General features: G+C 37.8%; 5 protein-coding genes across 9 annotated transcripts; all 5 read left to right on the plus strand.

Annotated features, from left to right (window-relative positions):
* The first annotated feature begins 2,896 nt into the window (after positions 1-2,896).
* On the plus strand, positions 2,897-6,548 carry LOC113691894 (uncharacterized). Of its 2 annotated transcripts, none has more exons than XM_027210223.2 (4): positions 2,897-3,407; positions 5,030-5,073; positions 5,346-5,643; positions 5,939-6,548. In XM_027210223.2, exons 1-4 carry the CDS (start codon positions 3,359-3,361, stop codon positions 6,232-6,234), a joined length of 687 nt encoding a protein of 228 aa, XP_027066024.1. In that variant the 5' UTR covers positions 2,897-3,358; the 3' UTR covers positions 6,235-6,548. The 2 variants fall into 2 exon arrangements, with proteins under 2 accessions (XP_027066024.1, XP_027066025.1); XM_027210224.2 differs by having other exon boundaries at positions 2,900-3,407; positions 5,433-5,643.
* A 6,005-nt stretch (positions 6,549-12,553) lies between these two features.
* Positions 12,554-16,748, plus strand: LOC113692029 (monogalactosyldiacylglycerol synthase 2, chloroplastic-like). Its single transcript, XM_027210365.2, has 8 exons — positions 12,554-13,243; positions 13,876-14,048; positions 14,450-14,611; positions 14,703-14,844; positions 15,038-15,262; positions 15,342-15,404; positions 15,520-15,594; positions 15,696-16,748. The coding sequence occupies exons 1-8, from the start codon at positions 12,986-12,988 to the stop codon at positions 15,954-15,956; spliced, it is 1,359 nt and encodes a 452-aa protein (XP_027066166.1). The 5' UTR covers positions 12,554-12,985; the 3' UTR covers positions 15,957-16,748.
* A 688-nt stretch (positions 16,749-17,436) lies between these two features.
* LOC113692350 (uncharacterized) lies at positions 17,437-17,793 on the plus strand. The gene has a single exon (XM_027210747.1). The coding sequence runs from the start codon at positions 17,437-17,439 to the stop codon at positions 17,791-17,793; it is 357 nt and encodes a 118-aa protein (XP_027066548.1).
* A 1,048-nt stretch (positions 17,794-18,841) lies between these two features.
* On the plus strand, positions 18,842-21,375 carry LOC113693601 (actin-related protein 2/3 complex subunit 3-like). Of its 3 annotated transcripts, none has more exons than XM_072052531.1 (4): positions 18,842-18,966; positions 19,643-19,751; positions 19,926-20,058; positions 20,998-21,375. In XM_072052531.1, exons 1-4 carry the CDS (start codon positions 18,952-18,954, stop codon positions 21,017-21,019), a joined length of 279 nt encoding a protein of 92 aa, XP_071908632.1. In that variant the 5' UTR covers positions 18,842-18,951; the 3' UTR covers positions 21,020-21,375. The 3 variants fall into 3 exon arrangements, with proteins under 3 accessions (XP_071908632.1, XP_071908631.1, XP_071908633.1); XM_072052530.1 differs by lacking the exon at positions 20,998-21,375 and adding an exon at positions 20,721-20,889 and having other exon boundaries at positions 18,843-18,966; XM_072052532.1 differs by lacking the exon at positions 20,998-21,375 and adding an exon at positions 20,371-20,889 and having other exon boundaries at positions 18,844-18,966.
* A 241-nt stretch (positions 21,376-21,616) lies between these two features.
* On the plus strand, positions 21,617-26,813 carry LOC113693600 (ubiquitin C-terminal hydrolase 22-like). 2 transcript variants are annotated; one of them, XM_027212149.2, is made up of 3 exons: positions 21,617-23,226; positions 23,782-23,906; positions 25,502-26,813. In XM_027212149.2, exons 1-3 carry the CDS (start codon positions 22,187-22,189, stop codon positions 26,272-26,274), a joined length of 1,938 nt encoding a protein of 645 aa, XP_027067950.2. In that variant the 5' UTR covers positions 21,617-22,186; the 3' UTR covers positions 26,275-26,813. The 2 variants fall into 2 exon arrangements, with proteins under 2 accessions (XP_027067950.2, XP_027067949.2); XM_027212148.2 differs by having other exon boundaries at positions 21,621-23,226; positions 25,499-26,813.
* The last annotated feature ends 51 nt before the right edge of the window (positions 26,814-26,864 follow it).

A 26,864-nucleotide genomic window follows, 5' to 3' on the forward strand; every position in this document is an offset into this window, starting at 1 on the left:
TGAGTCCAATGAGATCCAAACTCAGTTCATATTTAATTCGAGTCTAATTTTTAAATTCAAACTCAAACCGATTGACTAAAAGATTGGATTCATCAGACTTTTTCTTTAGCCAACTTCGGGTTGGTCTGACTCCATTTTGACAGTCTTATCTACAAGAGACATGATCTTACAATAAAAATCACGCCGATAATGCATGGCAGAATATATATATATAGACACACACATAATAGGTCTGAAAAGTCAGCGAAGATAAAAAGAGTATTGAAGCACCAAAATATCAGTCACATGTCCTTTTGAGATCCGGGTCTGATAAAAAGAATAGAGGTAGATCCAATAAAAAAAAAAAAACTGGCCAAGCACACCAATTCAACGATCCTTCTTAAACGGGCAAAAAAGGGAACCCAAAAAGGAAAAAAGAAAAAAAAAATAAAAAAGGAGTCTGGGTCCAGAAAATGCTTGTTGGAATTCAAAAATGATTAATTTCAGCTAAGAAAATGGTTGCTGGTACGGTGTATTTTGTTCGTTCATGGATGTTACAGTTCGTCTGAAGAATAAGAAAAAATTATTGGACGGTGCGATTGGAAATTGCAGATGCTCTACGCAACGAGATTCAGAATTGTCAATCACAAAAAGAGGATATGAAAAGACAAAGACATGAAAGAAACCAGAAACAAGATAGGAAAGCACGCAGAAATATCAAATAAGTTCCAAAATTTTCCCTCTGACCCCATAATACACTTTATAGGTCTTAATACACGGAGTATATGATGTAACCACCTCTGCGAAGCTGGAGCCAGTAATCCACCTTCCGGGCTTCCACTACCCTCCATTCCTTCTGTTTTTGACCTAAACACTTTGTTCTAGTAAAAAAAAAAAGACGGAGGATTTAATTCATCTAAATTGTGAGATCGAATTAAATTAAATACATATTAAATCATACACGTAGAAGCTCACTAAATGTAAAGGAGAGAGACAGAGGTTTGGGTATTATTACTTTACTAGTATGAATACCTGTACTATGCACGGTGCTGACATTATTTTAAAAAATGAAAATAAAATAGTGAATAAAAAAGGTTAAAAAATTGTACCAACACAATTAAAATGTAATATATGTCTAACAATAGTTTGAACTACTAAATATGAATTACTAAAATAACTACCGATAACTATTTTTTAACCATAACTATATAAACACATCTTAACAGAATAACAGCCTCTAAGTATTGTAACTACAAAACAACCATCAATTAACGGGGAAAAAAAAGATTAAAATAACATAGTTTGCTTTAGTGATGAAAACTTTATGTAAAATTAATTCGCAAAATAAAAAAAAAAAACCATTTCTGAATTGTGCATGCTGCCATTAACACTAGTTCTTATTGTCAACAGTAAATGGAGTCTGCTAAATCTGATTGACATTCAGAAACATTGGACTGGTTTTGAAGAATCAAACAGGTCAACTTTAAGGATCATTTTCGGAAGAAAAGTACTTTGGATTTGGAACCGCCTCATCTGTACTCTTGGCTTCTTCCAATTTGAGACGTGTTATGTGACCTTTTGGCTGATTCGAATTTGATGTGTAACCTCAGGAAAAACAGCAGAACAAGTTTTATTATGGGCGGGGCGGCCACGCTAATGTGTTTGTTGCCTGAAAAATTCCAGAGCCGGTACGGGCTTCAGTTTTAAGATCCATTTATCAAATCTGTGTGCATTGATTTGGGCCTTTCATGTAAGTGGTAATCGTATGGGAAGGCTTAATCTAATTCTGATGGCCCAAAGAAGGATGCCATTTTTCCGAAAGCTCTTTGCATTTTAGGCTAATACGTGATCTCGTACCCGTGTCTTTTAGTTTTCTTCTTATACCAACAAGCAAATTCCAAAAAAATGCGCTGATTGCATTTTGACCCCATGAACTTTTTCTAGGTGCTCTTTGGCCCCTTTAACCCCATGACTTAGGGAATGTAAAACTTATTATGCTAGTATTGTGCGTGTTATTATTATTATTTTTTGTCGAACACAGGATGTTCGGATCAATCCTTATGGGCTCGACTAATCTCCTGCAGCTTGAGCCCGACGTCCCAATCTGACCCAATCACGATAAGTGCGCGGAGGAATCTAGCAGAGTAGATACTCGATTTTTGGACCAAGTTGTCACCAATGGAAGGTGCTACCGCTGGATCATTCACGCAGAGGTTTGTATGTGTTATTCCTCTAGAGAAAATATGTCACTCTCTCGACAAAAGTATTAAGGAATGGTTTATAATGACTAGCATATTAAGTGCCCGTTTAAATTTGCAATAACTTATCAAAAAACATTTCAATTAATAGAGCGCTTGGTGCATACTTGCATAAGTGCTTAATCATATTGTGTTTGCATACTTGCACAAGTGTTTTTCTAATTGAAAAATATAATTTTAAATTTCTAAAACATATTTATCTATTTATTTAGTTCGAAACTTATTACAAAGTAGTTATAGTAATTTTTTTTTAAATTTTTTGAAACACAAAATTTGTTTAAAAAGTACTGATTTTGAACACGTGCTAAAAGTGTTTTAGTATCTAATAATTCTACTCATAAATGCAAGGAATGATATTCATTAAATACCTTGAGAGTGATCTCATTCTCCAAAAGTACTTTTTAAGCAAAAATACTGCAGCCCTAAACAGGCAATAAAGAGATGAGTAATGCCGTTGGCAATTCATTTTTTTTTTCCCTAAATGTCACTTCATTTTGTATACAAAAGAGAGATAGTCTCATTGTATGTATTTCTATATCAATAATAAAAGTTCAAAAAATTATAGGGGTAATATGTGGTTAATATAGACTAATGGTGTATGATTTTTAAGGAAATAGAAAGCAACATGTTGGCTATTTTAATTTTGGTAAAGTGAAATCATTTCCCAGAGGGTGAATTATCATAATCGGAGAACACGTGTACTTTCCCTCCCGGCTTTTCTTCCTACAATCTTAACTCACCTTCTCTCTCACTCACTCTTCTCCATTTAGCCACCAAATGTAACTGCTGACATTTTCCCCGTCTGTTTATATATTATGATCTTTATAATTTTAATTTCTTGAGCGTACCTCCGGTGTCTGCTGCTCCGTCCTCGCTGTTCCACAAACCCTTTTTGCTTCTTAATTAAATCCAATAACCCTCCCAAAACCCTGTGTTTCCTGCCTGCCCTTTTGGCCGTTAAATTTTTCTCTTTTTTTTTTTTTTTGTGTTCATCCTTTTGTAAAAAACCTTATGGACATGCTTGTTTAGTGAAATAAATATATCAGACCATTTTCGTCTACGGCTTTTATTTCATTGTTTTTTTTTTTTTTTTTGGTATATATTACTGAAAAAAATCAATAATGGGAAAGAGAAAGAGAAGAACCGACCCTAATAAAGCTCCTCCCTCAGGTGATCTTTTTCTTTTTCCTTTTGGTTATTTTTTTTTTTGGGATTCTTGTTTATTTTTATGTTTTGACATTTCTTTTCCATCTTCCTTTCTCTCTTGTGTCTTAGACTTTTATGCGATGATAGATATTTTACATCTGGGGCTTCTGATGATCAAAATACTAGTCATTTTTAATGAATGCGCATGAGTTTTAAAAGGGAAAATATTGATTTTGCAAGAATTGTTGCTGGATGATTCTTATTAATATAATTGTGTTTTTTGAAAACCAAATACCGATCTTAAGCTGTATGTTTGATAGATGAATTATATTCCTGCTGGTTGCAAGTCTGGTACACTTGGCATTGTAATCTTTATTGTTATTTAGGTCATAATTCAACTCGATATGTGTTTTATGGTTAAAAGCTGCATATTTTGAATGTGATTGGGGAGTAAATAATTGTTGTTGACTCCTTTCTAGCTTAAAAAATGTGATCTTTTTTTTTTTTTTTAAAGGTAATCTTGTTGGGTATGTACTTCTATATTTTGGGATAGAAATATTAGAGAACCATCAGTTGAGCTATTACTTTAGAGTTTGTGTTGATTTTCCTATCGTTTTGGAACTCTTGTGAAAAAGAAATATAATCCAACTACGTATCAAGAGATTAAAAATAACAATGTGGCTCACTTTTGAGCTGTAATTATCAGCAGGAACACCATCTAATGCTCCATTTGCTATATGGATTTGTGTATTGGCGTAAATTAAAGTCCACGGTTATGTATATTGATATAAACAGAGTATAGAACTGATATTGGTGGTGCAAGATTAGAGTTTTTCAGTTTAACTTTGTTGGCTCTACCTGTTATTTAGATATAGAATGTGTTCCTGTGACATCCTTCTCCACAATTGTCAAACTTTGGCTTATGAAATTATCTGCTAGCGAGAGACTTTCTGTTGTATATACATAAGAAATGAGGGTTTTATCAATATCAATGTGATTTAATGTGATTGATAGTGGCATTGCTATTCAGTTAGTGACCCTGGTTAGACTGCCTGCCAACTTGTTTTGTGATGAGTCAGAAGTTGACTTAGTGTCTCAGTTCTGCTTTCGGTATCCTTGGGGTTGATCTTCATGAAAATAATCTTAGTTTCCACCTACTTTTTAGTTTTTAATCAAACTGTCCTTGAAATTTTCTTCAGTGAAGCTGTTTTTGGGATTTTCTTTGGAATGTTAAAGAATTCTGTTATTCGTTTCTTTTATTCCAAGTTACACAAGATGCGTGTGTACCAAAACTCTCTTACTCATCATCTAACATGTACATGATGGTAAATTTTGATAAAATGGGCTGACTACAACGCTCAAATTAATACTGTTTACCAAATTGCCAGAGAAATCTGATTTTCATTTTAAAACATTTGAGATAATGTTGTGGCCTTATAGAAATAATTCTGTAATTTTCTCTAATTAGAGAAAGTTCATCTTGTTAGTAAATTTACGTACATGTAATGCCCTTTTACATTTGTTTTGCATCTTTCATTGAAGGGGGTTCTGCTGGTTGAAACTGAAAGTTCCAACACTGAGATCTTCTCATGTATAATCATCTGAATTGTTTCTGAAAAGTATGTTCTGTTTCAAATATATTGCAGATGTTATGCAACAGTCATCTCAAATGGAAGCATCGTCAGAGCAGGTTCTTCCATTTCCTCTTGTTTTTCATGCTATTTTTTTTCCCTGTCATTTTGGTAGGGAGGTCAGGGTTAGGTAAGGGCAGAGGAGAGGATGAGGAGAAGGTTTTGTTTTGCGAACTTACAGTGTCTTACATAGTTTAGCCATAAATTTCAAGCTTTGGTTTCATGTAATTGGGCTTCAAAATTCGGCTTCTGATGTCTATTTCAAGTAAAATCTTTATCTCTGGCCTTGGTTGGGTGCAAGTTTTCATTGTTTGTCCTGGTTTTAGCGCAGAAATCTTCTGATCAAGTCAAAAGTAGTGCAATAGGGCCCATTTCATCCATCTTAGAAATCATGGATGACTCTGTTAAGTTACCACAGGTTTCACAGTTGCCTGCTCATCATCAGCACTTTAGCCGCGCTATGCTACTAAGAAATCCTCGGTATTGTAGCCGCAAGTATTATCGGAGAAATTCGGGGAACCGCGCTGATGCATCCACATCAAGTGGAAAGGTTACTCCTTCAATAGATGAGAATATATTCCTCAAATTTGCTAATAAGTATCGTTCAGATGATTGCAGCCAGCATACAGGTATACTTGAGGTTTTATCTGTTTTCCACATAACAAACCCATAGATGAGCCTAATTTCTTTTAATTTGGCCTTGTTTCATACTAAAAAAGATTTGCTCTCTAATTTTATTAATTTTGAATTTGAAAGCTAAAATTAATATTAGTTGGTCTAAAATCTACGTTTGCAGAGAAGTTTTATCCTAATATCCTAGTAGGAGGCATATTATGCATTACTCATATGTTTAATATAAACTCTCTAAGCCTTTCGATCACTATGTTCTTTTCTCACTTGGATATCTGAAACTTATCTTTTCAGAAAATTGGGATCAAGCATTTCTAAAACCAGAAAGAATCAGATCGAGTTCATTTTCTACGGATGCAGTATCTCACGATGTGGGAAAGATGGCATGTAGAATATGCGAGAGGCTCTTGAGGAAGAAACCGTACATCAATGGAGGCATTGGATCATCTAGCGATCTCTCTGTAGTAGCAGTCTTAGTTTGTGGTCATGTTTACCATGCAGACTGTTTGGAGCAGAAAACTAGCCAAGAAGAACAAATGGATCCTCCTTGTCCCACATGTGCGAGCCTGATGTCCAAGGTTGAAGATTAGGACTGGTGTGATAGTAGAGCCTTTTAACATTTTATCTAGGATATTACTAGGTCTTTTTAAAGTAAGGTAGAAACAAGTTAGATGAGTATATAGGCAGCTGCGTTATGTCAACAGATACATGCACCTTTCCCTGCTCCCTTTATGGTGGAGTACTATTGTAAGTTTCCTTACTATGTACGAGTAGCAGGCTGAAAAATAATCGTCAATAATCCGCTATGGGGCAGAGCATGTGTTCTGCTTGATTTGTATATGCTCTGTTACTTCAATCCTTTAATGTACTGGTTTAGCTATTGCATAATCGGATTATTCATCGATTCTCATCTCACAAAAGTCGTAACTTTACCAAAAGTTGTAACTTTACTTGGTTGAGTTACTGCAATTACATGTATATTGTCAGCTGGCATCAGTTTCAGGTTGTCTTGTTTTGGACAGCCTCCTGAAACACTCAATATTTTACTCTTTCATGAGAGTGTTGTATTTTAAACTCACTTAGGGACAAAAGCAAGCTGTGTAGAACGAACAAGGTGAAGCTCATCTTTGATATTTTATTCAATAAGAAGCAAAACAAAACTTGTAGTTAAACTTTCTGAATCCCGAACGTTACGTCTTCTACATCGGCAGTTAAATTCCCTGCTGTTTGTTTGACTATAAATGTTTGTATGAGACACAGACCTGAGCTTCTACTTTATACAGCAAAATTCTGCAGCTGCGAATGTAGCATAGCATGGTCTTGCGATCAATCTTGAGTTCTTCTGAGAGCACCGCTCGTAAGTCAACCGCAAGATCACAGACAAGCATCCAAAAAAAGATCGGCCAAGGAGCCTCTGATCCACCTGAATTCGTTAGCAACCAGAAGACTAAACATGTGGTACATAGGAAAATAGGTCATCGAGATATCGCAACATGTAGGAGCACAAAATCTACAAACTATCCAAATTAAAGTGTAAGATCTACGGTTTATGCTTTCTTGTCTTTTCTTCATTTGATAGCATTACGTATAAACAAACAACGTGAACGAACATCTCAATTCGATAAAAGCCCCTTCAAAATTTTGTTCCGGAGTTGGGGGAATTGCCTTTCCTCCAAGCTCCGTTGATGATTTCGCTCCTCTGAATGATATCAACAAATCGATTGCAGAATTATTTATCAAAACCCATGCAAGTTTTCCTATGAAAAAGGAAAAAAAAAATGGCATTTGCATGGGTTCGGGTAGAGAATTTGCTAAGGAATTACTATGATTGTGGAGAAATGATTATAGGAATGGCCGCGACCCGGGTCACCAGGGACAGAGATGAATTCCGCCGCTTAGCTCCTCCAAGAACCGTGGAAGTTGCACTCGGAACCATTGACTTGGTTGAAGCCGTGGTTTTTTTCGTTTCAGCAATCATCGTGTTGACGACAAGCAGCGAAGAGTCGCCCCATAACCCCATGAGATTTTGGATCGCCGGATATGCTTTTCAATGCATTATTCATCTTGCATGGCTCTACATGCACCAATATCCACGTCGCCTCTCCAGGAGCATCAAGTGCGTCTCTTCTTCTCTCTCTCTCTGTAATTCCTTTTTTGGGCAATATCTGGATATTAGAAAAAAGTTATACAAAACAGGAAAAAAAATACATAAAATTAAGCATGCGTTGGTTACTTTTTCATTATATATGGCTTTATCCCTCATGGCCAAGCCGATATTTCAGAGTTGTGAGGCGTAACTGTCCATTTCCAAGAATTAGGAGGTGTCATCTATGATTTGTCTTCAGATATGTCTAGCGTTTGTATCCTGGCAAGGATAAAAGAGATTATCAAAATTTGATAACATTTTTTTTTTCCGGGGCGGCATGTTAAGAGGTTTTATTTTATCACTAGTTTCTTGAAGATATTGATTTAACCCTCTAGTAATTGGTAACTGGACATGCAGGCTTGCTGGACTTTTCTTGTTTTTTGATGTTTTCCTTTTCTTTTGTGCTCTGACGCTGGCATCCATCCTCGCTCTTGTTCTTTGCTGTTTCCTCCCCTTGGTATATGCTTTCTTCTACATTCTTGGAGAGCAGGTGCCAACTCTACTCTCTCTGATGTTGTTTGTTCTTTAAATTGTTTCTCAATTAATTTTATATATGATTTGCCGATCTATTGGCCGATGTTGATGCTTCAACCCGAAGAATAGACTCTCTAAAAAGTGTTTTAAAATAGGTTCCTATTCATCGATTGGCCGTATGAATATGATGTGCTGAATTTCTTGATCCCATATTTCAGGAACCTTTTTTTCATCGAAAGTATGAGTTAGTGATGCATCAGTTACTTTTCATTTTCAAACTTTTTTGTCACATTTTTCAGTTTGGTGCTTGCATTTCAAACAGGTTAATGATGCTCTTCCACCGTGCCCGCTCTGTGAATGCTCCTCCATTCATAAATCTACGGTACGATTTGTGTAGAATCTGCATTAAAAACAGAAGATGACGATGAAGAAGAAGAAGAAGGTGTTCCAATTTTGAATATACGTAGCTTGTAAATAAATGCTAGCTCTCAAGAACGGATGGCCATTTTGTTACGAAAATTATATCAAGCACAGTAGTTATGTCAACTTAATTTTTTTTTATCTAACATATTTTAATCATTTCCTTTCCCCAGTAGTGTAAAAATTAAAAAGATTATCCCGTGGATTGTCTAATTGCTTTGCCTAAATCTACTTAGATTTTATCCATTTGGCTTATAAAACACGTCCCATAAATTGACCAAGAAATTTAGTATTAACTGGTTGTCCAATTCCTCCCTCTTGACTCGACCAGTCTCAACCATTTTGCATTGTGATTTTACAACTGCATCCTTAGGCTCCGTTACTGGATACCTGGCTTTTGACGTCAACCCTTCAATGTCTTAATGTTTAAGTTTTTTATATGCTCAGAAAGGAGGTGACTTTTTTTTTTTTTTTTTCCAAATGCTGAGAATAACAATACCAAATTAAAACCATTGCTGCCCTGCGCAAGTTTAAGAGAGATAAGATCATATCTTGGAAACAGGAAAATAAATTTTACTTCCTGTAAAAAATAAGAGCAAGTGCAAATCCGTCGGTTTGTATTGAATCGACCCAACTCAGCTTCCCTGTACGAATCCATATTAATTACCAAACCAACACAAATCCAATAAAAAACTAAGCATTATAAAATAATGGAAAGTCTTTTGAATTTTTCAATGTGAAATAATTTTTTTTTCAAATACTCGTATATTTGCAACACTAATAAGTTGCGAAGAGACTCCAGATATAAGAAAAGTGAAAGGATTGACTTCCTCCTGCTTAATCTAGGATGATATAAACGTAGGCTTTCCCTAGAAAAGATTACAACTTTTGGATGACTTGCTAGTTGCTGCTTGTTAAAGCATGGTTTCTGATCCCACGACAGAAATCTCATGCGTGAATTGTCAGCCATATTTTCTCTCTGCGAATGGAAGAAAAGAATGATGGACTTGTAGGTCTCCCCTAGACTCAGCTACCAGTCACAACCCCGAGACTTCAATAGTTCAAAGTCTTCGCTGCAAATTTCAAGTAAATATTCAACACCTCCAAACTGTACAGCAGAAAGGAAGAAGCGTATAAATAATTCCGGCTGAAATCACATACATGTATGTAATTAAAAGACGCGGGTTTATGGCTTGTAACTTGTAATTCCACTTCTTCACCATTTTTGACAAATTTACGGCCCCTGGTTAAAACTAGCGTATATGGATACTTCATGGTTTTTTTTTATTTATTATTTTTCTCATCCTAGCCTTTTCATGTGCCAACAGGAATATATGGTTCTCTTTTGTTTCTTTTTCTTTTTGGATGGAAAGATAAGAATACTTTTCTGTTACAGTTTCAACTTTCAACTATGTTATTATTTCATAGTCATCTACGAAATGAAGCTCCACTTGGTTTCTCAGACGCTACGCAGCCTTCCTTCCGTCTCTGAAGATCCGAAACTCAAACAATAATAGCTTTTATTTTTGATTGCTTCCATTGGCCTTTTCTACTACTATGGTCCCGATTACTATATCAGGTAAATGAGTCATTTTCCTAGCAACTTCCTTACTTGTCGCAATGGAGAACTGCATCAGCATCCTTCTTCGAAAGAACCCAAAAAAAAAAAAAATATAACAATTATAGACAGAGAGAGAATTACATCGTCATCATCATCATCTAATATTATTATTATTGTTCACATGGCAATTAAAATTAAAAAGCATGATGGTTTGATTAACTGTCAAATTGTAGCTTATCTATTTTCCCACGTTTAAAAAAGTTGGGAACTTGTAACGTTCCAATAGATCTGTGGAGGCTAATTGTGTATTTGTTCGCTTCGACGCCCTTTTAGGCTAGGGCCGTGGTAGTGCTTGGAGGGGGCCTCCCTAGGATTCGATCTCTAGTTTCTTGAGTAAGAGATCTTGGGGATAGTAGAGATCGAATCCTAGGGAGGTCCCCCTCCAAGCACTACCACGACCTTTCAAGCACTGTCACGGGCCTTTAAGTACTATCACGACCCTAATACGGTAGCCATCTCCAAGATCCCCTATTCAAGGGACCAGGGATCGAATTCTGAGAAGGTTCCCTCCAAGCACTATCACAGTTCTAACCTAAGACGGTGTCGAGACGGACAAATATACAATTGACCTCCACGGGATCAAAATGATAACTAATGTTTTTCCAAGACAGAATAAAGAAGAAAAGGGCGCCGTTTCCAGTTTTTCTTTTCCATTCGATGATGGGGTGGCTCGGGCTCTCAGGTCTCAACCAGCTCAGCTGATTGCCAGACTGCAGCTCGGTATTCAATAGTCACAAATACGTGGTCCACGTCATCCGATTAAAGTTTGCTTTTCTGAGGATTGGACTTTGATTAAATCTGAGAGAGTTGTTTTTTTGACTTTTTAGCCATCTGGGTCTTCAACTTTAGAGTATTTCCAATGAGCGCGGACGCAGGCTTTTCTGTTGCGGTATCATTTTCTGCGGGTCAATTTGCATGTTTATTAACGGCAACAGTATCAAGGCAGGTATGGTATTTTCGATTTTATGAGCCAAAAACTGACAATTTGCTACCCATGACACCCGCGTCATTATTGGGACTCTCATGCACCACTGGTTTGAACTCGAACGCGCAAGGAACAATAATTTTATTAAACTCTTTCTCTAAATGATGGATATGTTTTGTTATGAAGAAAAAATTACCATATATGCATAATATATATTGATTACAAATTTCCCATCTAAAACGCTTTCTTGCCGTTACTTTAACCATTTTTCTTTGGTTTACTATATTATTAAACTCCCTAAATGATGGATATATTTTGTGCTTTCTTGCCGTTACTTTAACCATTTTTCTTTGATTTACTATATAGCTATAGCCAACAATATTTCATTTATTTCATTTCTGTTAATATTACACTGGTATTTTGCATTTGACATTTTCTTTTTCTTTTTTTTTGGGAGAAATAGATGGTTGTATACTTGTACTAGATTAAAGGTCCGACTCACTCAAACAAAGTGTTTGGAATACACGTTATTTACACACACTGGACTTGCTTCTATCATCAACATATTTTTCAATCATCTTTTTATCTCATATATATTACATCGAAAAAATATTACATTATTTTTTTCATAAAATTATCTCAAATAATTTACCATCCAAACATACTTACATGGTCACCTAGGTTCCAATTTTCGAATTGTCCCTTGTCCTCCTTCCAGAACACTAAAAGAAAAAAGATAAAAAAGAAAGGGCCACTTGTCCAAATTGAAGACGGGCAGGTTCATACGCTATTTGATCGCAGTTCATAAATTTTGATACCAAAGCAAAAATATCTAAATAAATATGATGAAAACAGAAATAACTAGATAAATATGACAAATTATTAATGCATAGATTTTTTACCTATTAAGGGCACAAACTTGCATAATGCTGGGCATGATGCTATGTGATACAACATAGAAAAATTGTCAAAACTCACCAATGGAAAGAAGAAGAAGAGGAGCACAAGCTACAAGAGATAATTAAAAAATTCAATAACACTGACAATATTCTCAGGTATGTGATGGAAATATACCTGAGAATATTAGACGCACTGACAAAAAAAGACACAAGTCTTAAAATAGGGAAAAAAAAAATACACCAACAAAAACTAATACTACTATTTAATTACTATAACTACGGTAAGTGTAGAGGCATAACTCACACTTAATTAAAAGATTCGAATCTACGCGTCAGAACATTCCGACCCGCAAATGCAAATGTATATCCGACGGCTATAAGTTGCAGTTGAACAGCCAACCAAAACATTTCCGAGGCATCATTCCAGTATCTAAAATTTGCACCCTTCTTTCCCCTTGTTCTTTTATAACAGAAAAAACCAACCATCTTTGCCAGCCGAGCCAGCTCTCCCCATAGCACTTGACAAAAACAAACCAACTCTTCCCATCTCCAAACTATAACTTAAAGCTTTCTCTTTCATTCCCTGAAAAATCCTCATCATCCTCCCAGCAACGTTAGAAAGGAAATTGAATTCCCGGGTTTTCTTGGGTTTTTGAATTCCTTTCTGGGTTGCTGGCAAAATTTGATCATTTGTACATTGGCATTAAAAAGTTTGTTTCTTTTTCATTTTTGCCGGAAAATCCCATTTCGGGGGTATAAGGGGGCAGGGGACTGAATTTCTTGGGATTTATTGGGGTTCTGTGTTCCGGTGGCGGGGTGAGAAGAGGGATTGCTTAGTCTGTGAGATCTCAGAGAGATGGTGATGGCTGCATCGCCAAGGAAATCAATAAATACGGTGTTTCAGAGGGTAGGGGTGTATGGATTTGGAGGGAGCAGCCAGAAGAGAGCCAAGTATGACATTCAAGATGAGGATGACATCATGGAGATGGAACAGATAGGTGCTGAGAGGACCAAGAACGTGTTGATTCTCATGAGTGATACAGGTGGTGGTCATAGAGCTTCTGCTGAAGCCATCAGGGATGCGTTCAAGTTGGAATTTGGTGATGAATATAGGGTGAGTACCATTTTTGTGGGATTTTTTTTTACCAAACTCTGCATAAAAACTCATCTGTGTTCGTGCAGCCTTGGCTTTTGGAGATTGTATCGTTAGTTAGTTTATCTAGATGATCCAATTGTCGGTAACTTTGATCCTTCCTCCAGCATGTTTCTGATGTCATGAGTTGTGTTTTGCAGCGCGACTTTGCTTTTCTTTTTTTTTTTTTTTTTGAGCAATGCTTTGCAAATTAGGGTAGTTTTTAATGCAAATGAGTATGCCTTTGTATAATTTGCCCTGCTAAATGGCCGTTTTATGTGCTTTAAGTTTACAGGCTATACGGTTAAGATTCATGCAGATTTTCTGGCACACAATAATTCGAACTAATTGCTACCTGCAGTTTCTATACGTTGTTGCTTCCTCTCTCTCTCTCTCTCATGTAATGTAGCAACGAAGTTTCCTTGAAATTGGAAGCATTAATGTTAATGTCCTTTAGTCCTCCTGCCCGGATCCTTTCGGTTGCTTTTGGAAGCTTTCACCATGATCTGACAATTTTGACCTTTTCTGACGACTAGTTGCACTGCTAATCATAAGTTTCATCAACTCTTTATCCTTACACGAGTTTATCTTGTTTTAATTTGCTCTGATTACAGATTATCGTGAAGGATGTCTGGAAAGAGTATACGGGCTGGCCACTGAATAACATGGAAAACCAATACAAGTTCATGGTTAAACACGTGCAGCTCTGGAACGTTGCATTTCACAGTACCTCTCCTAGATGGATACACAGCCTCTATCTTGCTGCGATTGCAGCATTTTACGCAAAGTATGTTGATGTTTCTTTTAGTCTTTTCCATGTTGCGTCACAGCTTGTGCCGTTGAGAAGATTCCCATAAATAGTTGCCTCTCTGCTTCGGTTTGGCCACCCGCATGACTCTGTCAACCCGTTTGAACTTCTTGATTAATATGTTCCACGGCCCCCGCCACCCCCTCTGTTTGATGTTTCTTGTCAGAAACTTCTTGTCTTTAATTGATCAATTACAAGTTAAAACAGTCAGTTAATTATTAACGTGTAATCAATCAATTGGCCTGGGCGAAATTTAATCATGTGTGTCATCAGAGTACATTATTGGATTTATTTAGTCCAGAAGAGTAGTGAAGAATTATTGTGGAACGTTCAACTGTCATTGGTTGTTCTGATTATTAGTTTGCTGTCTAATAATGCAGGGAAGTAGAGGCCGGCCTAATGGAGTACAAGCCAGACATTATCATCAGTGTGCATCCACTTATGCAGCATATTCCTTTGTGGGTTCTTAAATGGCAAGGCCTACAGAAGAAAGTGATCTTTGTAACAGTCATTACTGACCTCAATACTTGCCATCGCACCTGGTCTGTTGCTGTTGTATGTTGGACATAAATTTTATCCTTGCTTCCTGATATGGATTCTTGCATCCTAAAATCCACACTTCCTTGTGTTTAGGTTTCATCCAGGAGTAAATAGATTATACTGTCCGTCAGATGAGGTAGCAAAACGGGCTCTGCTAGATGGCTTGGAAGAATCTCAACTTCGCGTCTTTGGCTTGCCTATCAGACCTTCTTTTTGTCGTGCTGTTCTCTCGAAGGTGAATACAGTAGCCCAAAGCAAAATTTCTCATGTGTTAGTCTGTTCTCGTTTTTTCGTTTTTATTTTTTTTAAAGAAACAAACAAGTTCAGTCGGTACTTCCCACTATGAGAATTTGGGAAGGCGCACATACTTTTGGTTTCACATATAAGAATTTGTACTAGTTTTTTATGCGGTTGTTCTCTTTCTGTAGGATGACTTGAGAGTCGAGCTTGAGATGGATCCAGTTCTGCCAGCAGTTTTGCTAATGGGAGGTGGTGAAGGGATGGGCCCTGTGAAGAAAACCGCAAAGGCTCTTGGAGAAACCCTGTTTGATCAAGAACTCAGCAGACCGATTGGCCAATTGATCGTCATATGTGGTCGTAATGAAAACCTAGCCAACACATTAAAATCGCTTGAATGGAAGATCCCAGTTAAGGTAGGCGAAACTTGAAAAGTGTTTATTAACCTGAGTGAAACTGAAGTTCTCAAAGTAATAGCTACAATTGCCGATATAGGTTAGAGGATTTGAGACGCAGATGGTGAAATGGATGGGCGCTTGCGACTGCATTATAACGAAAGTAAGTAGTGCTCGATCTTTGCATTTCATATTGTCTTCAACAATCAATCCAATCTGATCATTTTTCAATTACTTTGGAGCAATGGTTTTATGCTTTAATTTCTTGAAATGTAAAGGCTGGACCTGGTACAATTACAGAAGCATTGATCAGAGGTCTTCCTATCATTCTCAACGACTACATCCCTGGACAAGTAAGGGATCAAATTCAAGTCTTGGCTTCTTCTCTTATTAGTTTAGGGATGTATCTTCACGCATTAAGCTTGGTTTTTTTACTCTGTGGGTGGCAATGCAGGAAAAAGGGAACGTTCCATATGTAGTCGACAACGGTGCGGGGGTATTTACCAGGAGCCCCAAGGAAACAGCCAGGATTGTGGCTGGATGGTTCACCACCAAGACGGATGAGCTCACGAGAATGTCAGAGAATGCTCTGCAACTCGCAAAGCCGGATGCAGTTTTTGACATCGTGAGGGACATCCATGAGCTTGCTTGCCAAAGAGGACCCATGGCGAGCGTCCCCTATATGTTGGCATCATCATTTTCAGAACTAATTTAACCTGACATCGTCATTTAGCAAGTTTTCGCCATTATTGAATTTGCTCTTGTAGGTTGCCTTTGTGTACAGGTGCAGTAGTCCCATTGTCCTCATTCTTTGGCCTTAGAAAAGGCTTGGCCCGCTTTCGAATTGTACTAAAATTTTGCTAGACCAGCTCTGATCTTTTGTTAGTCCCACCTCCAAAGAGGAAAAAAGAAAGTGATTTTTAGGCACGAAATGGATTAGAGTAATCTATTGTAGTGGCGGGTTCATCCATTTGGTGGCTATCAAGGAATGCCGATTAAGTTGACTGCATTTCTTAGTAAAGGGAGATGCAAACTCTTTTGGCCTCATTGGTGAATTTTGTTCCCTCGATGTAGAAAGGCAAAGCAATATCTAACGTGCCTTTAAGTCATTTGGGGAATGAATTGCTTTCAAGATTGGATAAACTTGGTTGATCCGGCGAAGTAAAAGAGAAGAAGTTGGCAAAATGTCCGCCCGAGATGCTTGCTGAACGGCCGGCTGTGTGCTTTGTCACCAACTTGCCCACCCCATAAACTATGCCCTACCTGTCCATGGATTGCGACTTCTTTCACAAAAAACAATGAACTGAAGAAACTGCAGAGTTGACCAAACCAGAAAAAAAAAAAAAAAAAAAGTGCTCCAACTATTTTGTTCATAATTCTTTTAGTATGGGTAGGTCTAACGAATATAATGCCAAATTTGTCTGTTGCAATCCCACATATATACTAAGGCCTTGTGCACAGGAAAGGTTGGTTCATCAGTCATCTCAATATATTATTATTATTATTATTTTGCTACTTTTATTTTTCTTTATGCTAGTATCTACTAATCACAAAAAAAAAGTCATATGAGAATATACATGTGAGGTAAGCAATTGGAAAATTTCTTGTAATGATACGAGTTGTGTGATAGCCAATTATTCGCCATCACATGGGATGGGAGCTCATATTATCAAATGCTATTTTATTAAAAGGTTGTAGATTAAAGTTATCAATAGTGTAGGATAAAAACATGATATGATAAAGCATTATTGAGAGGCTTGGAAGACATTCCCTATCAAATAGGACGGTATTCAAGAAAGCTCTTGGAATTTCTGGAGGTGGTGGGAAGCATTGCAGGGTGCTAGAAGCAGAGTTAACGGCATCAGTCATGTAGAAGCCACAATAAACTTCTTGTGGCAATTGTGGATAGCCAGAAATGCCTGCAACTTCAATAAGGAAAGCACAAAAGGTAACCTGATTTCAAGTAGAGATCTAGAAGAATGGTTGGAGTACAAACAGATGTGGGACTTGGAGAATGGGGAAAGCAAAAATGATGAGCCAGAAGTGCCAACGAGGACCATCACAAAAGAGCTCCAGGATCAACATGCCATTCTAATGTTCACGGATGTAGCAATGGACAATAAGAGAAATAGAGGGGGATTGCAGCAAAGGACCATAATGGAAGACTGGTCAAAACATGGGCAATCCCTACTGGAATGATGAAAGATGCTGCCATATTAGAAGCTGAAGCAATCAGATCAGCCATGCTCAAAGCTCTGGAAGAATGGTGGACATCTCTACTCATACACTCAGATTGTAAGTGTTTAGTGGATAGAATAAATCACAGATGTATTGGATTATCTCTGTTAGATATGTTGGTAGATGATATCGTACATCTTAGTCGATCCTTTTGGCGATGTTCCTTCATATTTATTGGAAGGGAACATAATCGCACTAGTCATGGTTTGGCAAAGTTTGCCATCAACCTAATTGATGAAGCAAGGTGGGAGCTGGACTTCCCTGTGTGGCTTAAGAATGAAGCCCACAAAGATGTCCTGGCCGTGTGCCAGTAGTATGTATATGCTAGGAATATTGTAACTTTCATCACATATATATTAAATGATGACATTTTGACAAAAAAAAAAAAAAAGACTTCTTTAAGAGAGTGACATACTGTTTGGACATTTTCAAAATAATTACAAGTGTGACGGCTGTATAAACGGGAGAGGGGATTACTGTACTACAAGTCTAATGAATTTTACACGTTATGGATTCCAAACCTAGAAATAGTATCTAATTCACTCTCCTAATTTCCGTTGCGTTGCTTGGGGCATAATTCTTTTCCCTTGCTTAGACTACACGTTGCATATAATTCTCTATCTATAATCTACATTGCTAGCAGCGCATGAGGTACTCCTTCTCTCTGTCTCATTTTGATAATTTTGTTATCCTTTTTAATCCGTCATAAATTATAATTCATTTTTCAATTGAAAAATATAGTTAATTTTAAACTTCTTTAAAGTGCCCTTATGTAATGTACTTTGTTATCAATGAATATAACTTACTTTATTCATCATGCCTTAAATAGTGCAACTTTTTATCAATATTATTGTTACAATTAATGTAAAGATATGACGGTTAGTTATACTATTAATATTAATTTAAGAATATTTATAAAAAAGCAGATTATATTTACTTTTCTCATAAAATTAATTAATTTTTCTTAAATTATGTAAAAAAATATACCATCAAAGTGGGATGGAAGGAATAGTAAACTAACCCATGTCCAACAGAGCCCACGGTGCGCCATAAGCCCAGAATCCGCTGTTTCCACTTCTCAGCCCAAAAAAGCCGTACAGGATTCAATTTGTAGCCTTCCAATTTCCAAGGCCAGACTAGCCCGACACTGAAAATTGTGTCGGGTTGAATGCTTACTCGTCGGGCTGACTTCTGATCAACCACCGGTTACCCCTTCTTTATCAGACCAGAATCCAGATCAATGGTGAGATACTATTTCCATTTCTAGATGTCATTCTGCAATAGGGGTACTTCTGCTAATGCTATTGATTCTTGTTGATATTATATACTAAGAGATTGTGTCAGGTGTCGTCTTCTTTTTATTTTATTTTGTTTTATTTTTTAATAGCTAATTAATAGAGAGTAGGTAGTTTATCTGCAATAGAAGAAGGGGTCAAAAAAGAATAACAAGAGACGAATTTCTCAGTGCCCGAATGGATGGAGAAATGGTGTGTCATAAAGATCTTATCTTGGCTAGGTTAGAGCTTTCCTTCGTGGGTCATTGCTAAACCGCAATAGTTGTTCACAATGCTGAACTTTTGTTCTTAGTTTTTTTTTTTTTTTTTTTTGAATAAGACAATGGGATTAAGATGTTTCTTGATCATGTAAGGCTCACATTACATTAGGAAAAGTTTAGATTGTCTCTGGTTGGTGATAAAAAACATGACTTTAAAGCTAGACAAGTTGGTATGTGGTAAAGCAATATGATGTGAGGGAGATATTGAACTTCTTGCAGCAATGAAGCTAAGGGGTTATTGCTATCACTATTATATTCTACTTCATTCTTGATTCGTGGTGCATCCCCTTTGCCTCCTGGATTGTGTTTTCTGACTTGGTGTATAAATTTTCATGATTACCTCATGAAGCTTAGGGAATGAGTTTGTTCTCATTTGTAGAAAGTGCTTAATACCTTTTTCTCTTCTTCTTATTATCTTGGTTTTCATGCTTTTGCAGCACTGTTAATAGATAGCACATCTTTCGGATTTTATACTCAAAGTCCACATTACTTAGTTTGCCAAATTCTTTTTAGTTTTTTGTTTGATAGAACACATATACTGAGGCTATATGTTTCACATTCAACTACTTTTCTAGAGCGTGGTCTTAAGTTGATTGTTTGTATATCAGGTTTATGGCTCCAGCTTTGTTGATGAGGAAGGGATTGCCAAAGCTTGTGGATGCCCTCTTCTTCCTCTAAAAAGTCACATAAAGGGACCTGCTCTAGTTTCAGTTCAGGGTTAGAATTTCTTTGTTTTTCTGGTTCTTTTAGGGTTAATAACTTGCTTTCTTTGTTGTTTAATCAGTATTTTAACTCTTAACTTCTGAAGTATTTCTTATCTTTAACATATGCAGACACCACTGACATTGTTGACAAAGCAATAACACTTTTTAGAGCTAATGTCTTCTTCAGAACACCTCCTACATAAATGTGGCTTTAGAAAAGCTAGAGGCTGCAGAACATTGGCTGAAGGAACAAAGGCAATTATTAACCTGAGTTTGGAACAGGTTTCTGTGCCCGGAGGGTCCGGCTTTCCCCTTCCATGGTAAGATTTCCCACAGCTGTTTTTGTAGGTTCGTCCTCTATCGCATGCGCCATGTTATAGTGGCAAACTTGGTTAGTGTTAAAGAAGTTCAACGTAACACATCTGAACTCCAACTGTTAAACTTTGAATGTCTTCAGTCCCAGCGTAATTCACTTTTACTAGAGGGTGATCCTAAAATTAGGAAAAAAAAAAAAGGAAGCATGAATAAGCAAGCTATGTCTAAGTTTCGTGGTAAATGTTTGATTTTGGGCTGATCAAGCATATGATGACAAGATGAACGTTTTGACTTGATGATGGATAATCATAATACAGACTTATTCAGAAATTATTTGAGGCCAATTCGTGGAAGACCATTGAGTGTTGCATACAGACACAACAACACTCCTAATAACGGTGGTTGACATTTGCAAAGAGAAAGTTCACGAATGAATATTAATAACACATAAAGAATTAGCCCGAGTGTTTGGGTGTCGCCGAGTGCTGCTCAATTGCCTGCATCCCCCACTTACCTGCTGTAAATACTGTTCCCGTGAAGAGCAGGGATTGATGGACAACTTTTTGCTTAGCAAGAAGAATGCAGAATCTTTACGTGTATGTTATCATTTTGACATTTCTTTTAGTTAACTGTTGAATGAAGATATCCCACCTGTGACCGAACATAGGTGCTGCGAGTATTGGCTGCTTTTAGGGAAAAAAAAGAAGCAACAAATAGGAGGAGAAGAGGCCTGCATAGTGTCTTGTTGCTGATTTGTTTGCCAATCCTGTTTATAAAGTGGTGATAATTTCCTGTCATGCCTCTCTGTTATCTTAATGCAGCGGAAGATACCATAATGCACGCACAAACACACATGCTCATGCGTTTATATATATATATATATATATATATATATATATATATATATATATATATATATATATATTATTATTGATTTCGTCCAGTTGGGGAGGTGATTTGCAATGATGAACAAGAGTATCACAGATTGCTGTCTGATAGTTCAAAACTTCTGTACAACCGACTGGACTAATAATGTTCCCTTCTGTCAAGGACATTAATTTGCTGATCAGAAATCGGTTTGTTTGTGCTGTGGTGATTTGCTTCATTTAGTTCTGCAGGAGAAGATTCGTTGATTGAAAGGGAAAGTAATAAAACAAGAGAAAATCATCAGTAATATCCCCGTGACTACTTAGTATCTTGTCTTTTACTAGTAGTATTTTGTTAGCAAAGCTGTCTTTGAACAAATTCAATTTTGACATTTGGATGCTCGATATGTGAATCATATGATCGTGTAATTATATCTTGATGCCATTTCTTCTCTTCTTTTCCTTGTTTTTGTGGCCGTAACTCTTATTTTGAGTAAACATATCTAATACAACTCTAATTGCCTTCGAATTGGATCCAAATAAAGAAGCTGACAGTTGGCCCCTAGTAATTGCCATGGCTGTTAAATCCGTTTAAAAGTCTAACAAGTAACAAAATCCTATGTAAAAGATGATACATTAGTTAATTTTGTTCCACAGTAATTAGTGCAAAACAAAGAGTTGTGCCATGCTGCCTGTGGTAGAATTAAAAATCCAAGATTCCACAGCCGGATTGCTTCTCCAAGATTCCTGCTGGTAGAAGCAATCAAACAGTACTAACCCAAAATTCTTTTCACACTTGCGGCCGCCTTCGATGATCAATCTCTTCCTTCCCTTCCCTCTGCGGCCCAAACCTCCCTTTAAAAGACAGACCAAAAAAAAAAAAAAAGAAGAGAAGAGGAAAACCAAAAGGGAATTCGCTGTCAAAATTTCCTTCGTTCCAGTGTGCTAAAACGAAACAACACAAGGAAAAGGAAAAGGAAACGCCCAAAGAAAGAACAAAGAAGGAAAAGTAGTACTGCTAAAGTATAGACGGATCTCTCAAAAGTCTCAACTCATCGTCGTCCAATCCAACAAGAGAAACAAACCATAACCATAGCAAATCCAGTCTACTTCCGCTCCTACGCCATCGCGCCACCATTCTCTTTTCCCATGAAGTATACCCATCTCCTTCACATTCCCATTTTCTTTTTACTATTGCTCCCTCCTCCGGTCCTCCTCCTCCTCCTCCTCAACTCTTTCCCCTCTTCTTCTTATTCTTCTTCACCAAATGTCATCATCACCCAAATCCTCTCATAAAAATCATCGAAGCCACTTCCCTCTTCAGAAATCCCTTTTCCAGCAAAACGCTTCTTTCCCTCATTCAAGCCCTGTTCATACCACGTCTAATAAAACTGCTAATTCTTCTTACGGCAAGCCAATTTCTGCTAGTAATAATTTTGCTGGTGACTTCAATCATCCTTGTCCGCATTTATTGGAGCTCCGATCTAAACTTGGACCCAACCCCTTTCGGAACCTTCAAGACTGCCTTGAGGTCCGCCCCCTTGGCCGGGTCTCCGTTCGCCGGGAGCCCGGTCAAGAGGTTGTGCAATGCGGCGCCTGTAAGGCCTCGTCCCCGAGGTTGTTCGCATGCATCGCCTGCGCCGCCGTCTCCTGCCAGCTCCACGCAACTTCCCACGCCGCGCAGGCGGACGACAATACCGGCTGCTCTTCTCCTTCCTCCTTCCACGCCATCGCGGTGGATGTTGACCGCGTCGAGCTCTTCTGCTGCGTCTGCAAGGACCAGGTCTACGACAGCGGCTTCGACGCCGCCGTGGTCCTCGCCCAGACTGCCGCCTCATCCGCGATCGGCTCGATCCACTGTCCTCCTCCGCCGGTGCCGGCAGAGAATCTTCGGAAGCGGCGGCGAGTGGAGTACAAGCCTTGGACGCCTGATCCGAATGAGCGGGCTCTAATTGTAGAAAAATCAAGCCCCCTACCGAGTCGGCCGAGTCAACTCGGCGAGGCAGACGCGGAGCTCCCCTGGGGGCTGAGGGGCCTTAATAATTTGGGAAATACTTGTTTTATGAACTCAGTATTGCAGGCATTGCTGCATACCCCGCCATTGCGGAATTATTTCCTGAGCGATAAGCATAATCGGTATTTTTGTCAGCAAAGAAATAACGTAATTAGTACTAGAAGTCATGATAGTAACAATCATAGTAATAAGAATGCGGCTAGGTTGTGTTTGGCCTGTGATTTGGATGCAATGTTCTCAGCTGTTTTTTCCGGGGACCGGACGCCCTATAGCCCTGCCAAGTTCTTATACAGGTCTGCCTTGTGGATCTTTTGATATCAGAGATTGGAAAATTTTGTAATGCTTATGAACTGGTGTAGTATAATTGTGTACGTTAGAAGTTTGAACAGAAAATTTTGTTGGCAATACAGCCTCATCTTTCTTCTTTTGGTAATAATGATACTGTCATGAAGAAAAATGTACAGCTAGCATTTTTTTTGGAAGGAAAAAAAAAGGGTTTGTGAATTTGGTCGGATTTGCTTTTTTGGTGGTCAAGATTTGATTTTTAGTTGAAAGGTGTCAATGTGCCTACTTGTGTACAATTGGGTTAATGTTGAACTTGTATTAATTATCGAAGTAGGACTGCTTCATCCAGGTCAACAATAGATTCAGCTACCCATGCATGCCTTATGAGTGACGAGATAAAATGGTTTACCTGTGATTGCTTGTTGTTCAAGTCTCTAGTTGCATAAGTTCATTTGTCTGTTCTGTATTGGGTTCAATTCTGTGATATATTTACCTATGTATTTTAGTAGGTTGGGCAGTTCATGCAATTTGTGATTTTCATGGGATTAGATTTTCTGTTTTAGTTGGTGGCAGCATGCATCAAATCTTGCAAGTTATGAACAGCAGGATGCACATGAGTTTTTCATCTCCATGCTCGATGGGATTCATGAGAAGTTACAAAAGGACAAACGCAAGCCCCAGATTCAAAGTAAATGTCTTGAAATCTACTTTCTCTCATTTCTGTTATCAATGCAACACGCATGAAAATTGGAAATTAAGCAGGGCAAACATATTGTTGATTCTGCATGCAATCATGCAAAATTCAATACTCAGGGTAGGCGAACCTTGTAATTTTGTGATAACTCATCACAGGATAGTTTTTTGAGTTCATTTTAGTTGGATTATATCGTCAATCCTTTTGGCTCGGAGAAGCTTTCATGTACTTTCTGCCTCCTGTAAGCTGCAATGTGGAACAACAGTTTTGAGCGTCCTAATTTTTAGAATGTTGGTGGATTGAAAATATTTATGCTTGTTGGTATCAAATGATTGGTTGTGGTCTGATAATTTGAACATTTATGTGCAACAGGGTCGTGTTTTGATGCTTTATACTTGAAGATTTGTCCTTTGTGCTACAATATTTATACAGACAACTATGATCTGTCTCATCTTAGCATGCATTCAGCAATTTTGATGTGTAGTGCAAAAAGTTGGTAGAAGGCTTTGTTTCAGGAAGTTTTAAATGTTATAGCTTCAATGGAATCACGAGAAAATCTGACTTCAAAAATCACTGAAGCAACTAGATTTTATTGGCTAAAATCATGATGAAGAATATCCTGGCAGTCATTTTGGGCCCATCTTTTGTATTCTAGTATCTTAAATGATCATGATTGATCCAAAAACTACTGTATTAGATCATGGAGTGACAGCAACGTATAATTGCAGGCTGTGTAATTAGGTTTTCTTCTTTGCTATAGGCAGTTGATGAGTGCTCTGGTATTTAGGGCCAGTATCCAAAGAGCAAGCTTGCAATCTGTTTTGCTCCAGTAAGTTGTACTTTTTCTAGTCTAAATGGTCTCAGTCTAGGATTATTATTGTGTCAAGTTTATTTCAATGTTAACTCCAGCGCTGTCGTTGTTAGGGTTTTTAATTCTGAGGCAACTCATGGGAGGCTCGAAGAAAGTTTCAGGTTCTCCACTAGTTGAGATTGACTCTAAATGGTTGTCAGACTGTTGTGGTATAGTAATTTTTGCAGCTTGATCTTGTTGGCATCTTTTTGGTGGAGTTGTTGTTCTTTCGAGGTTGATGTTCTGTTCTGCCCCTAGAACAACCCCCACCTTTTGATGCTTCTTAGATGTTCTGCTTCAGTGATTTCCTTTTCATCAGCCTGATATTTGTTCACCATAGCGAAGAATTAGCTCCTCATTTTATCTCCTCCTACAGAAAATACTTGGGGATGGATTCTCCTGCAGCCTTGTTATGGGGTTTTGTTGTACATTAATTTTTATCATTGTTCTTGAACTTAAAAATTTAACATATATTTAATTGCATATATTTGAGCGAAGAGAACGGAAATTAATGGTGTTTTTTGTTTTACTATAAAGGTCCTGGAACTACCTTTTTTGTGGATGTGTAGTAGTTTAGTTGGTGCTGTGAATGCTCGTATCAATGTGCATCAATCTAGCAGTTTATTATGTCTACTTTATTAGATATTGATCTTGCAAGCCACTGTAAAACTCAAGGATCAGTAAATGTTTTCCCTGATACATCATATAGTCTAACTAAATCCTTTTACCTTTTCAGCAGGCAGTGGCGATTGTTGTATCGCTCATAGAGTATTTTCTGGCATCTTGCGGTCGGATGTCATGTGTACGGCTTGTGGGTTTACATCGACTACATATGATCCATGCATTGACATTTCCTTGGACTTGGAAACAAATGTAGGGGGTCCTGCAAAAATGACATCTGCAAAATCCAATCATTCTTGCGATGGTGTGCCAGATTCCAAGAATGCTTGCCAGAGCACGGGGGTTTCTACCTTGATGGGGTGTTTAGATCGTTTTACAAGACCTGAGAGATTAGGCTCTGACCAAAAGTTCTACTGCCAACAGTGTCAAGTAAGACAGGAATCTCTTAAACAGATGTCCATAAGAAAGCTTCCTCTAGTATCTTGCTTTCATATTAAAAGATTTGAGCATTCTCATATCAAGAAAATGTCGAAAAAGGTTGATCGCTTTCTTCAGTTTCCGTTTTCCTTGGACATGTCACCGTACCTCTCTTCATCTATCTTGAGAAGTCGGTTTGGAAACAGAATCTTCCCGTTTGATGGTGATGAATCGGATTCTCCAAATGATTTGTCTTCAGAATTTGAGTTGTTTGCTGTCATCACTCACTCTGGGAAACTTGATGCCGGTCACTATGTAACTTACTTGAGATTGAGTAATCAGTGGTACAAGTGCGATGATGCGTGGATTACTCAGGTTAATGATAACATTGTGAGAGCTGCACAAGGTTACATGATTTTCTACGTGCAGAAGATGCTCTATTACAAAGCAAGTGAGAGACAGGTTGCATCGTGAGAAGCTGATCCAAGCAGGGAGTTTGCAGGAACAAATGTAAGCCTGCAGCTGGTGAGGGTATGGGTTTACTGCTGGAAGAAGCAGTGCAACTAAATGTGCCTTCTTATGAGACATCATAGCAGGCTTCGCGCATCCATGAAAAGAAATGTCTGACTTGGGACGAGCTGCTCTTGCTGGCTTGCCTGCAGTCTCTTGTTTCCTCCGGGCAAGTTTTGATTGCAGTTTGCCCCTCATATGAGGCTGGATTTTGGCTCCGACCTGGATGTAGGTAATTTTGACACAATAATATAAGAATCCTCCTAAAAGAAATAGTAGGTTTTAGTTCGACTAATTCCCTTCCCAATTTTTGTCCTATTTTTTTTTTCAAATATTAGAACCCAAGGGCAAGTGCTGGAACGATTTTTTTTTTTTTTAAATCCCAAATGCTAAGCAGCTTATAAAAGAATTTTCAACGCTGGTTGATGTCAAACTAACTAAGTAGTTGATCCTCTTTATAACTGCTATTGCCTTGATTGGAATCTATTTCGGGATTGGTATTCTGCGTTGACCTTGCACTATGAGACTCTGTGCATTATGAGACTCTGTGCTAT

Source organism: Coffea arabica, chromosome 6c, assembly GCF_036785885.1.
Source record: "Coffea arabica cultivar ET-39 chromosome 6c, Coffea Arabica ET-39 HiFi, whole genome shotgun sequence".
Classification (NCBI taxonomy): Eukaryota; Viridiplantae; Streptophyta; class Magnoliopsida; order Gentianales; family Rubiaceae; genus Coffea; species Coffea arabica.

What these genes read in the sequence shown, in the direction of transcription:
- LOC113691894 (XM_027210223.2), top strand. Translation starts at nt 3,359, where the DNA reads ATGGGAAAGAGAAAGAGAAGAACCGACCCTAATAAAGCTCCTCCCTCA. An exon ending in TAATAAAGCTCCTCCCTCAG is followed by an intron (nt 3,408 to 5,029) that starts GTGATCTTTTTC and finishes AATATATTGCAG; the next exon opens with ATGTTATGCAACAGTCATCT. An exon ending in TGGAAGCATCGTCAGAGCAG is followed by an intron (nt 5,074 to 5,345) that starts GTTCTTCCATTT and finishes GTTTTAGCGCAG; the next exon opens with AAATCTTCTGATCAAGTCAA.
- LOC113692029 (XM_027210365.2), top strand. Translation starts at nt 12,986, where the DNA reads ATGGTGATGGCTGCATCGCCAAGGAAATCAATAAATACGGTGTTTCAG. An exon ending in ATTGCAGCATTTTACGCAAA is followed by an intron (nt 14,049 to 14,449) that starts GTATGTTGATGT and finishes CTAATAATGCAG; the next exon opens with GGAAGTAGAGGCCGGCCTAA. An exon ending in AATACTTGCCATCGCACCTG is followed by an intron (nt 14,612 to 14,702) that starts GTCTGTTGCTGT and finishes CCTTGTGTTTAG; the next exon opens with GTTTCATCCAGGAGTAAATA.
- LOC113692350 (XM_027210747.1), top strand. Translation starts at nt 17,437, where the DNA reads ATGATGAAAGATGCTGCCATATTAGAAGCTGAAGCAATCAGATCAGCC.
- LOC113693601 (XM_072052530.1), top strand. An exon ending in TGCTCTAGTTTCAGTTCAGG is followed by an intron (nt 19,752 to 19,925) that starts GTTAGAATTTCT and finishes TGTCTTCTTCAG; the next exon opens with AACACCTCCTACATAAATGT. An exon ending in TCCGGCTTTCCCCTTCCATG is followed by an intron (nt 20,059 to 20,720) that starts GTAAGATTTCCC and finishes GACCGAACATAG; the next exon opens with GTGCTGCGAGTATTGGCTGC.
- LOC113693600 (XM_027212148.2), top strand. Translation starts at nt 22,187, where the DNA reads ATGTCATCATCACCCAAATCCTCTCATAAAAATCATCGAAGCCACTTC. An exon ending in CCTGCCAAGTTCTTATACAG is followed by an intron (nt 23,227 to 23,781) that starts GTCTGCCTTGTG and finishes TTTCTGTTTTAG; the next exon opens with TTGGTGGCAGCATGCATCAA. An exon ending in ACGCAAGCCCCAGATTCAAA is followed by an intron (nt 23,907 to 25,498) that starts GTAAATGTCTTG and finishes TTACCTTTTCAG; the next exon opens with CAGGCAGTGGCGATTGTTGT.